Source organism: Bubalus kerabau, chromosome 22, assembly GCF_029407905.1.
Source record: "Bubalus kerabau isolate K-KA32 ecotype Philippines breed swamp buffalo chromosome 22, PCC_UOA_SB_1v2, whole genome shotgun sequence".
Classification (NCBI taxonomy): domain Eukaryota; kingdom Metazoa; phylum Chordata; class Mammalia; order Artiodactyla; family Bovidae; genus Bubalus; species Bubalus kerabau.
In genome coordinates this window covers 43,796,736-43,806,910 of record NC_073645.1, presented here as the reverse complement: position 1 = coordinate 43,806,910, position 10,175 = coordinate 43,796,736, and the positions used below count along the sequence as shown (strand labels likewise).

Sequence of the window (10,175 nt, the reverse complement as noted above, 5' to 3'; positions counted from 1 at the left end):
ATGGTTTTGCTTTTCTCTAAACCAAAGAGTTTGCTGTTGTGGGCTTGCGGGCTTCAGTCACTTAAAAACGGACACTCTTAAGGGAATAAGGGGTTTTTGATGGATGGGTGTCTTTTTATTCCTATAAAGAATAAATTCTGCAGACTGCATCTGGACACTGAAGTAGGTGTTCTTATTTGTCATTATCAGCGGAAGGCTTCCTTTTCATTCAGGGTACACAGAGCCACTGATGAACGATGGGTAGGGATGGCAGCTTCCTGCACCAGTAATTTATGTGAGAACGTGTTAACAGCATTTTCAATGGCTGATGGATTCCTTGCAGGATGGGAAAGGAATCTGTCCTGAGAGACTTGAGTTCCCCATTGGTGGGGAATATAAAGTTGTAAGTGCCAGCCTCCAAGCAGGCAGACATTCAGCCTGGTCTGAGACATTGAAAAGCACTGATGTGGTCAGAACAACTCGGGTGCGGTAGATGGCTGAGGTCACCTGGCTAAGGTGTCTAAGTGAATTAAATGATTCTGGGACTGATCCAGGTTAAAAGACTTGACCAAAAACCATAGCCTGCCCCTAAGCATGGGAACTGATTATTTTATTTTGCTTGAGACTCAGACTATTACTTTTGCTGTCACATTTCCAGAACAGAATTTTAGAGCCATTTGCCTGAAGCATTTCAATGGATCTGTACTCCTCGTGTTTCGGTAATTTTACATAAAAGTTCTGAGAGGTATTGTGAAGAAGAATGATTTTCTAATGATGTGGCACCATGAAAAAATATTTTCGTAAATGTTGTGAAGTGTGCAGTGTCAATGACCCATAAGCAGCTGCCTTTCTAAATGCAGGAGAAGTCGATTTCCCAGGTCAATTTGGTACTGCTGTGCCATCCATCTTTAGGACTCCAAAGCACTTCTGGGTTTAATGACCTTTTCTAAGGAAAAATAATTAAGGTTTTTATCTATATTGTATTGGACTTAAGGCACCACTTCTTGGGAGCTGGATGAGTAGGGAAGGAGAGCAAGTATGTTAAAGAATAAATTATCCTGTAGACACAGCCTAGTGGAAAAAGTAAATGGAAGATATAAACTTTAACCAGTTACAGCTTGGCATTTAGTTGAAGAATCTTAAGATTCAGAAAGGAATTGATTTGCTCAAGGTCATACAGCTATTTATAGCAGAGTTGAGTCCTTAGAATCTTCCTTATTTATTAATCCAAATTTTTTCCCCCTCAGTTTTGAATTTTTCCTTAAGAGAGCCAGATTCAAAGTCAGGCTCAGATGCTGCCATTACCCAGCTGGTTAACCCTGGACAAATAACATCTCTCATCCTGTTTCCTTAGCAGAAACTGGGAATATTACTCTGCAGGGTGGCTGTGCGGTTGAAAAAGAAGACTCTATTCCGTGTGCCCTGCCTAAAGCAGAACCTCCGTAAATACTCGCTTCTTTGCTCATCGTTATCGTTTTGATGGACAGGCAGGCATGCCCCAGGTTACTTTTTCTCGTCTCAAAGTTTCAGTTGCAGTCTATTTCTCCCCCGCGCGCCCCCATACCACGCAGATGCATTTTAAAGTCTCGTGGCCGGGGTGGGGGTGGGTAGAGAGCAGGCTTTCTGTCATTTGTTTTGACTTGAAACGGGACAACGTAACGTAACGTAACCACCCGGCAAACCGTGGATCAGGCGAACTGCCCAGGGAAGGAAGGGGGCGCGGGCCCCGGCCGCATCCACGGAGGATGCTGCCTGCTGCCCCTCTGCGTCCCGGTGCGGCCCCGGCCCCCTCGCCCTCCCCGCCGGGGTCTCGGGGCCGCTTGCAGGCGTCGGCAGCCGAGCCGAGTCGGGGCGGCGGGGCGCGCGGCGCTGATTGGCAGAGCGGGCGCCGCCGTCCAGGAAACGGCTCGGGTTTCAGCGGGGGCGTGACCCGCCGGGAGGGGGCGGCGGCGGCGGCGGCGGCAGCGGAGAACGCCGCGGAGAGCCGAGCGGGCGGGCAAGCAAAGGAGCGAGCGCGGCCGCCACAAAGCTCGGGCGCCGCGGGGTCTGCGCGCGGCGTAGCTGGCCCGGCGCGGCGACTCCTTTCCAGGCTGGCGGGGCCCGGGCGCCCCGAGGCCGCGGCTTTCCTCCGCGCTCCAAGCGTTCGCAAGTTGCGAGCGAAGTTTGGTGGAGGAAACGCCAAGCCCGACTCCTTTCTTCCTCCCGCTCCCCAAATCCGAGCGCAGCCCGCGGGCGTCATGCCCGCGCGCCTCCGCAGCCTGGGGTGCGCGTGAAGCCTCTGAACTTTGGCGCCGGCGAGGACCACTTTTTTTTTTTTTTTTTTTTGCGGGGAGTTGGTCGTTTGCTCCATCCCGACCCACGCTGGGCGCGGGGACAGACCCGATCGCCGGGGATCGTTGCCATTCAAGGTAATCGCCGAGTCGGGCGCCTCGGGGGAGCTTCGCGGGGCGGGACAGTGGGCGCGGTGGAAGCCCGAGACGCCCGGTGCACGGACTCCCGAACGGAGGGCTGGCACTGTGGAGGCGGCTCCCTGTGCCTCCTCTTTGGCTGCATAGGCGATGGGAAAGCTGGGTGCCTGCTGACGGCTGGCGTTTGGGAAGTTCTGCCGCTACCACCCCCATCCAGATGCTGACATCTGCCTCTGGCGCTGACACCCCCCCGCCCCCGCCCGCCTCCCTGTCAAACTCCGGCTGGCGCACTCCCGCTGGCCGGGCGGGATCCTCCGACCCCGGAGCTGGCGGGCGAGCGGCGGGGCAGCCTCGCTGGTGGCACAGCCCGGTAGGTCCCGGACTCGGAGGGGGCATCTTCGAAGGTGCCTCGTTCCGAGGCCCGGGGAGCCCCCATTCCGTCCCATCCAGGCCCGGGCCGGGGACCCTTCCCCGGGAGGGGTCCGCTGAGGTGGGGCTGGCAACACCTCTGTAGGGTAGGCGAGGGCTCGGGGCGGGGGGTGGCTCTCTGGGAAGGGGGCTGCTCCGGTTTCCCGATTGCAGTGCCCTTCGGCCTCCCTGGCCCGCAGCCGCCGTCTCGGCTGGAGGGAGCGCGGCTCGCCTGGGGCTAGGGGGCGAACTGGACCGACTTTTTCTAGTTCGCTGCCTGCTCTACCGGCAGCAGCTCGGAGATGTCGAAAGCGCAGGCGAGTTCTAACTTGCGCGCTCATTCTTTCAGCGCCGGGGCCGCGCCGGGGAGTCAGCCGAGGGCCGGGCCAGGCGCTGGCTCCGACCCTCGCGGCCACGGGGCCAGGCGCAGGGGTCCGGCCCGGGGCCGTGGAGCCTCAGACCCCCTCGCCTCCCGCTCCTTTGCAAACTCTTCTCCGGACCTTCCTTCCTCTCCCAATTCAATAAAACCACCCTTAAAGGCAAACCTTCTTTCACCCATTATGTGTTTGGTGTGAAACGCTATCAACATTTAAAACCCCATTGTCCCCTGGGTCCCAAATCCCTGTAAATCTTCCACCGGCCTCGACTCATTTTCATCTGAAAAGCCTGTTTAGTTTGAATAGAAAAGCAATCGGGCGCCCCTCTCTCTCGCCCTGGAATGTCAATTAAAATGCAGATTTCTCTGAGCTCTTTAGCGCCCCGAGAAGGGGGAGAAAATCACTATATTCCTAGCACACAAATGAAAGAACTGCGACAACTGAAACCGGGTTGGTGGTGTAGAGTTCTCCCGGAGTTGCTGCAAGTTCTCGTGGCTTGCCGGGGGTTAACGGGGAATAGAAGTGGTCCTGGGTCAGCCTGTATTTTGTCTTGAGATTTCAGTGTGTTGAGGAATTCCCACCCCCACCACATCTGATCCCTTGAGAGCCCCCTGCTCAGTTCAGGCCTGGGGGCCCTAGGGAGGCTTGGAGCCTAGAAGGTGGGTCTGTCCCCTGGGGGCCTGGGCACCCCCCCACCTTGCCTGGCACTTTTGACTGATGGGAAATCTGCCGGGAACAAAGCTCCCAAGTGCTTGGGTAGAGACTCAGTTAAGGTGGGTGCTATATTGACTTGTCTTCTTGAAGGGTGGAGGGTTTGGGAATGTACTGTAAACTGCATAGATCTGGTATAGGGACCACTCTCCAGCCAAGCCCTCTCGCTTGTCACTTTGCCTGTCTTTGGGGGCGGGTTTGTGCCGAGGTGAAAATGGACAGGGGGGTTGGGGAACGGGTGGCCAGGAAAGGCCATCCATCACTGGGAGGGTGACAACTCCCCGCGCCCAAGCGGAGAAGCGAGTTCCCTTTCAAGGGGAAAAATAAACACGCTGGGGCTTTCACTGAGGCTCAGACTCCAGGAAGGATTATGGTATTGAAGGCAGGAAGCTGGGATTGTGGCCGCCAGCGGCACGCTGGGCCTGTGTTCCCAACACTGAGCCTGGGGACCTCATTATCCCGCCCAGGAGGTCCCTCTGTACCTTTGTCCACTCAGGTGAGGAGTTGTGCAGACCTGCCACCCTCCACCTCCACTTTCCAGAGATTTGGGAAGGAAGGGGGGCGGCCGAGGAGCCTGGATCTGGAAATGGCTACATAAGTCAGTTGCTGGTGCAGGCTGATGGGGTGAAGGGATGGCTTGAGATTTCGCTGAGGTCACTCACTGTCCGCCTCTCCCTGCAAAGGAAGCTCCTTAAGGCTGGGACAGGTGGATGAGGGGGGCTGGGGAAGCAGTCTGGGGCCCACTGTCTTGCTGGGATTTTCCTGGAGTTGTGTTAGAGGCAAAAAAATTCCCATGCATTCTGGAAATGCTTTGTAAATCAGTGAGAATGTTTGTGTGTTCTCCTCCCATGTATATGTAGAAATAGATATGGAGTTATCTTTTGAGGCTCTTACCTCGAAGAGGAAAGAAAAACCGGCCAAAGAAATCCTTCAAGCAGTCTGAAAGCACGGGGTGGACGCACGCGCTCTTCTTTTGCTGTGAATCACATGGTTTCACGTGTGCTTTCTTTCGAAGAAGAGGTTTTCTTTTTTCTTCCTCTGAAAGTGGAGCAGTGTCCTCTTTTCCCCTTACCCACTCTAATCCTTAGTCAAGGCTGAAAGTTTTTTTTCTGATGTAGCTTTGGGGACGCTCAAGCAGTAGCTTTGGGGACGCTCAAGCAGTATTGAAATCCTACGTCATAATCTGAAACATGAGGTCCGAAAGCAGAAAGCGTGGGGTTTCGAGATTTGTATATTAAAGGTCTCATCTCCACCCTCAATCCTATAAAATGTGGTTCTTTCATATATAATTCACAGAATCTGTGATTGGATCAAATTCTCTGAAGCTTGTGCATTTTGGTCTTATTCTTAGAAATGGATACCGAACAAATGTAAAGTCTTGGATTATCTTAAGCTTGGAAATTTCTCTTTGCTTTTGAATTAAATGGGTGAGCAGACCCATTGAACACCCCCTGGTAACTTCTGTTCTGAAATTTTAGCCAATAAGTTAGCATATTGAAAGTTATTGGCCCAGTCACCTACCCTGAGAATAATTTACATATCATCGTCACCATCATCATCATTAATGAACACCCGTGTTATTCAAGGAGCTTGCATCTGCTCCGTTTCTCTGTCTAGTTTGAAGACCTCCACTAGGCCTGGGCTGCCATTCGTCACAGTGGAATGGGATTCAAGCTTTGAATCTCTTTTTGGATCAGCTGCTTTGAATGTATTGCAGTCTCGTTCATTCTTTGTAAGTGGCTGCTTGGTGAAAAGATTGAAATACATTTCTGCATTTGAAAATGAATCTTGACAAGTGTAAACTGGTGGGAATTTTTGGTCGCCTTCGTAGGGTTCTTTTTATTTTGCTGATCTCCCTTCCTCCCGAGGGCTCCAGGGAGGGTGGAGCAAGCCACTTAGCTCCAGCCCCCAGAAGCAGACGCCTCTGAAGCCCAGTTGGCGTGAAAGAAATTAACGAGAGGCTGGCTATGCCAGCCGGAGCATCGTTAACTTGGCTTTTGTAGTTGCCCTTGAAACTAAGGTCACGTAGCTTTGGCTTTTGGAGGGCGGGAGAGGTGACAGTGGGTAGGAGGAGAGAGTCCACTTGCCCAGCTGAAGTGGCTGCACGTATCTGGGTCCTGTAGCTACTCTTTTTATCTCTGTTTCCTAAGAGTAGGCTTTCTCAACCATCAGCCTAACACGTTTTTGTGGACTGGTCTGGTGGAAACCCCTGGGACACAGGTGCAGATGGAAGGTATTTGCAGATGATGAAAGAGAACTGGGTTGAACTAAATTGGTGTTGGGGAAGATTTCACTGACTCGCAGTGTCTCTCTCCTCTAGAGGCTGCAGCAGCAGCAGCAGCGGCAAGGCCAGCGAGCGGCCGCCGCAGCACCTTGGTTCCTGAGCCCACCGCCGGCTGAAGGCATTGCTGCAGGCAGTCCATGCTCGTAGAGGAAGGGTGCAGATGGGATTAACGTCCACATGGAGATATGGAAGAGGACAGGGGATCGGCACTGTAACCATGGTCAGCTGGGGTCGCTTCCTCTGCCTGGTTGTGGTCACCATGGCAACCTTGTCCCTGGCCCGGCCCTCCTTCAATTTAGTTGACGATACCACGGTTGAGCCGGAAGGTAAGTTATCTCGTTTCGCTCTCGGGGTACCAAGTTTGTTTGGGGATTTGTCTGGGGGAAGTGGCACTGAGGTCAAGGCCTGTTTGAGAATCAGCTGCCCCTTGCGTTGTAAAGGAGACCTCCAAGAGCGGAGCTTGTGGCTCTCTGCCCCCTGCAAGCCAGGGATTATAAGAGAAGGTTCTCAGCTGTCACACTGCGGGCCGGGTGGTGTAGTCGGTGGTTTCTTGGCGTGTGCGTTTTTCTCTGTGCCGGGTAAGGGAGGCGGCTGGCAGTTCATCCAGTGCCAGGAGAGCCGTGGCAGGCAGCTCGGAGTTAAATACCATCTACCCTTGCTTACCCGAGAGAGTTTTGCTCACAATGTAAAGGATTGCAATTTGCCGGCAAAAGGAGTCACGCAGGGAAATTGCCAACCTCTGAAATGCTGACTTTTTATTTTCATTGTCTAAGGAGAGAAAGCTTCTGAACTTCAGAGTGGAGAGGGTTGAGACATTACATTCTTTTTAGCCCTTGTAATTCATAATACTTAAGCCACACGTCACAGAGCGGCAGATTCTATTTTAGGTCAATTTGAAATGTACCTGGGCCTTTCCTGAATCTCTGAGAACTTCCAGATCTAACAGGGCGTGCGTTGGTGTTTCAGCTGTGGAAATTGTATGCAGGCAACACATTATGCCTTTTGGAACATGCAGAAAGGCATGAGGCCAGTTGTGAGCACAAAACTCACAAGGGCTGAATTTTCCCGCCAGGCAGACTTGGAACCTCTTCTCCCGGGTCCTTCCGCGATGTCGGTAGCCCAGCCTCGACTTGGTGCCGCAGGAGATCTGTCATCAGTAGGGAATATTGGTAGCTGAGTTATTTTTTGAGTGGTAATCCGAGAATAAAACGGCAGATCCTAGCACTCATCGCCACTTAATGAACCTGTTTGCTGAGAGCCCACCTGGTGCCTGCTGAGCTCGGGGGGCCTGCGTGGGCTGGGGTCGGTCAGCTGTTCTGGAAAAGACACCCTGCTCGGAAGAAGACCGCAAGCCCGTCCAGGATGAGACGGGGAGGGGAGGGCTGTGTCCCCGCCCAAGGGGGCTCCCACTGAGACCCCGAGTCATGCAAGGATAAAGGCATATCTTTTTTTTTCTAAAACGGAGGTGCTTCTTACCAAAAGCAGCTCAGCAGTTGCTAGTGGAGGCTTGTGCCCTTTTTCTTACCCAGAGGTATGGAGGTTTGTAGTAAACAGGTGTAGTGACGCTGCAGCGGCTTCCAGGTTTCCGGTAGGGAACGCGGTAGGAGTTTGTGTCTGAAGCGTTCGCAGGCTCCGGCTCCAGGGATTATGGAACTGCCTGCTGGTGACATGAGCGCCAATGTCACTTGCAGTGGGGATGCATGTTTAAAAGGCTTAACGTGAGGGAAAAGGTTCCCGGTTTCTGAAAGTCATGCCTGCACGTCTTTAATTTTGCTAATAATTAAAATGGATGTTTCTCTAATTGCCGGTTTTCCCTGGGGTGCATGGCTCAGTACACACACGGAGGCTGCTGAACGGGGGTGTTTCCTGCAGTGTGAGCCCAGGCATGGCCCAGGTTAGGAAGAAAATGTCATTTTTCATTTCGACTTTCAGGGCAGCGTGATTGGGAGTTTATTTCAACATAAAGTGTAAAATGGTCCTGGAGGACTTCTTTTTATCGTCTTTAATTATTGAAGGGAATTTAAAAATCTGTGTGCACATACTGGTAAGAAGAGGTGAGGCAGAGATGGGGAGGGGGGTGGAGGTGGACAAGGATGCAGCACCCCCGGCAGTTCTTTGTGTAGAAATGTGCATCCAACAATGTGAGTATTGTTGGAGGCTGGTCTTCCCAGCCTGGCATCTATGAATGCACTTGGGGGTTGAGGGGAGGTGCCTGAATTCCCTGAAACGGTAGGTCATATTTTGGGGTTCACAGCTCCTATGAGGTTTGTGTCCAGAGTTGTGAGAGGTTTTTTCAAACAAAGGTTTAGTGGAAGCTGTGCAAAACCCTGCAAAGAGGCGGCGGCTTTGGAAAAAGCACACAATCCCCTGAACCTCAGTCTCCTTTTCTGTCATCTGAGGGCTGGATTAGATAATCTTCAGGGTCTCTTTATTAATGTTAAATGAATACTAATATCTTCAGAAGCCTTCTGATGACCCGCCTCAAAAAGGTTGCTGGGAGATTTAAGGGCATCTGGATGCAAAACTCAGCACAGGTCCTGGTGTCTAATGAGTACCTGGGACAAGTTGTTGTCGTTCCTGGTGAGTTGGGCACGCCCATCTTCCCAGTCCCATGGGCTGGCTGTTCAGTTGCCAACACATCAGGAGACATCTAGGCTTTTGGAGATAGTTGAGAGGAAAGTTGCTCCCTGATGGAGGAGCAGCTGTGTTGGCTTTCTGTAGGGTCTGCACTTCCCCTGTCGACTGATGTGAGCCCTAAGATGAGTTCTTCCAGCGCAGGAGTTTCGCTTTGGTGTCAGAGGCTATTAGGAAGGTAATCTAATTATAGATGAGAAAGAAGAATTTTTAGCAACTGGAAACAGACTGAGTTGGGCAGCTCCAGTTTAGGCTGTGGTCCTGGAGAATTGGAGAGAGACCGACAGAGTCCCCCATCCATGTGTGTCCATCAGTCGCTGTCTGTCCTCCATGGTGTGTTTTAACTGTAGCTTTGGATAAAGTAAGTTCAGCCTTGACCTTCTATCCTACAGGGCTTTATCTTGGAAGACTTTTTGGCTTGCTAATGTGGAAGCTCAGTTTAGATAAATGTGGCCAGAGAAAAATGTGACTAAGTTCCAGGAAGGGGCCTGAGCCCTCCCTCTAGAGGATCCTTTTCCAATTGTCTCAGCTTTGTACAGTATCATCTCATTGATCATCATCCCATCCCATCCATCATCTATCATCCTGTCATGTATCAACATCATCTTATCTACCATGTGTCATGATCATATATCCCGTCACCTGTCATGTATCATTTGTCTTCTGGACACGTTCTGAAGTGGTAGCTGTAGGTTTGGGTCTACTCAACTGACTTAAGAAAATAATCTCTAGAAGATTTTAGTTGTTAATATTCCAGACTAAAAAAATGAGTATTTTCAGTTGGTCAATCATTCTTGTCGGGGACCAGCTGTGCGGGGTTTAAACTCAGTTACTGACTCAAGGCGGCCAGTCCTCAATGCCAAGTACTGTTCTGTGATTAAGGTTCTAATTATTTATAGTCAGGCTTGATTACCCTATAGCAGAGAGGACTCTTGCTTTCAAATTCTTCCTGACATTGTCACCTACTCTGGTTAATTAAGTCGTTGTTGACTTTAACGACATCTTTGTTTACACCAGCCCAGTAGGAGTTAAAATAAAAGGCCTTTTCCAACCCAAAACCTTTAATTACTTTCCCACCCTCCAGAAAGTGTGATGCTGAGAAGTAACAACCTGGGAAGAAAGTAGTTTGCTTTTTTTTTTTTGCAGTCAGTTTTGGGGCAACCTTCTGAGGTCATGCTGTCCTGAACTGATGTGAATTGGTCCAAAGTTCAATAGCAGAGAGATGGAGCAGGTGGTCTACATGGAGACCTCACCACTGTCAGAATTTTCCAGTGTGGGTTAGGTCTTTCGTTAGAAGTATTGTAAATGCCATAATATCAGCCATACGCATTTAATTGCAAGTTAAAAGGAAAGAAAAAAAAGAATATATCCGGA

General features: G+C 51.3%; 1 protein-coding gene across 11 annotated transcripts in view; it reads left to right on the top strand.

The window, feature by feature from the left end:
* The first annotated feature begins 1,960 nt into the window (after nt 1–1,960).
* Nucleotides 1,961–10,175, top strand: part of FGFR2 (fibroblast growth factor receptor 2) — a 108,346-nt gene continuing 100,131 nt past the window's right edge. For 7 of the 11 annotated variants that reach the window (XM_055559915.1, XM_055559914.1, XM_055559913.1 and 4 more), the window contains exons 1-2: nt 1,961–2,387; nt 6,204–6,493. In XM_055559915.1, coding sequence (XP_055415890.1) covers nt 6,328–6,493 — 166 coding nt within the window. In that variant the 5' untranslated portion in view covers nt 1,961–2,387; nt 6,204–6,327. Of the gene's footprint in view, nt 2,388–2,657; nt 2,758–4,100; nt 4,380–5,621; nt 6,494–10,175 lie in introns of those variants that run through there. The other 4 variants (XM_055559908.1, XM_055559907.1, XM_055559909.1 and 1 more) reach the window with 4 other exon arrangements.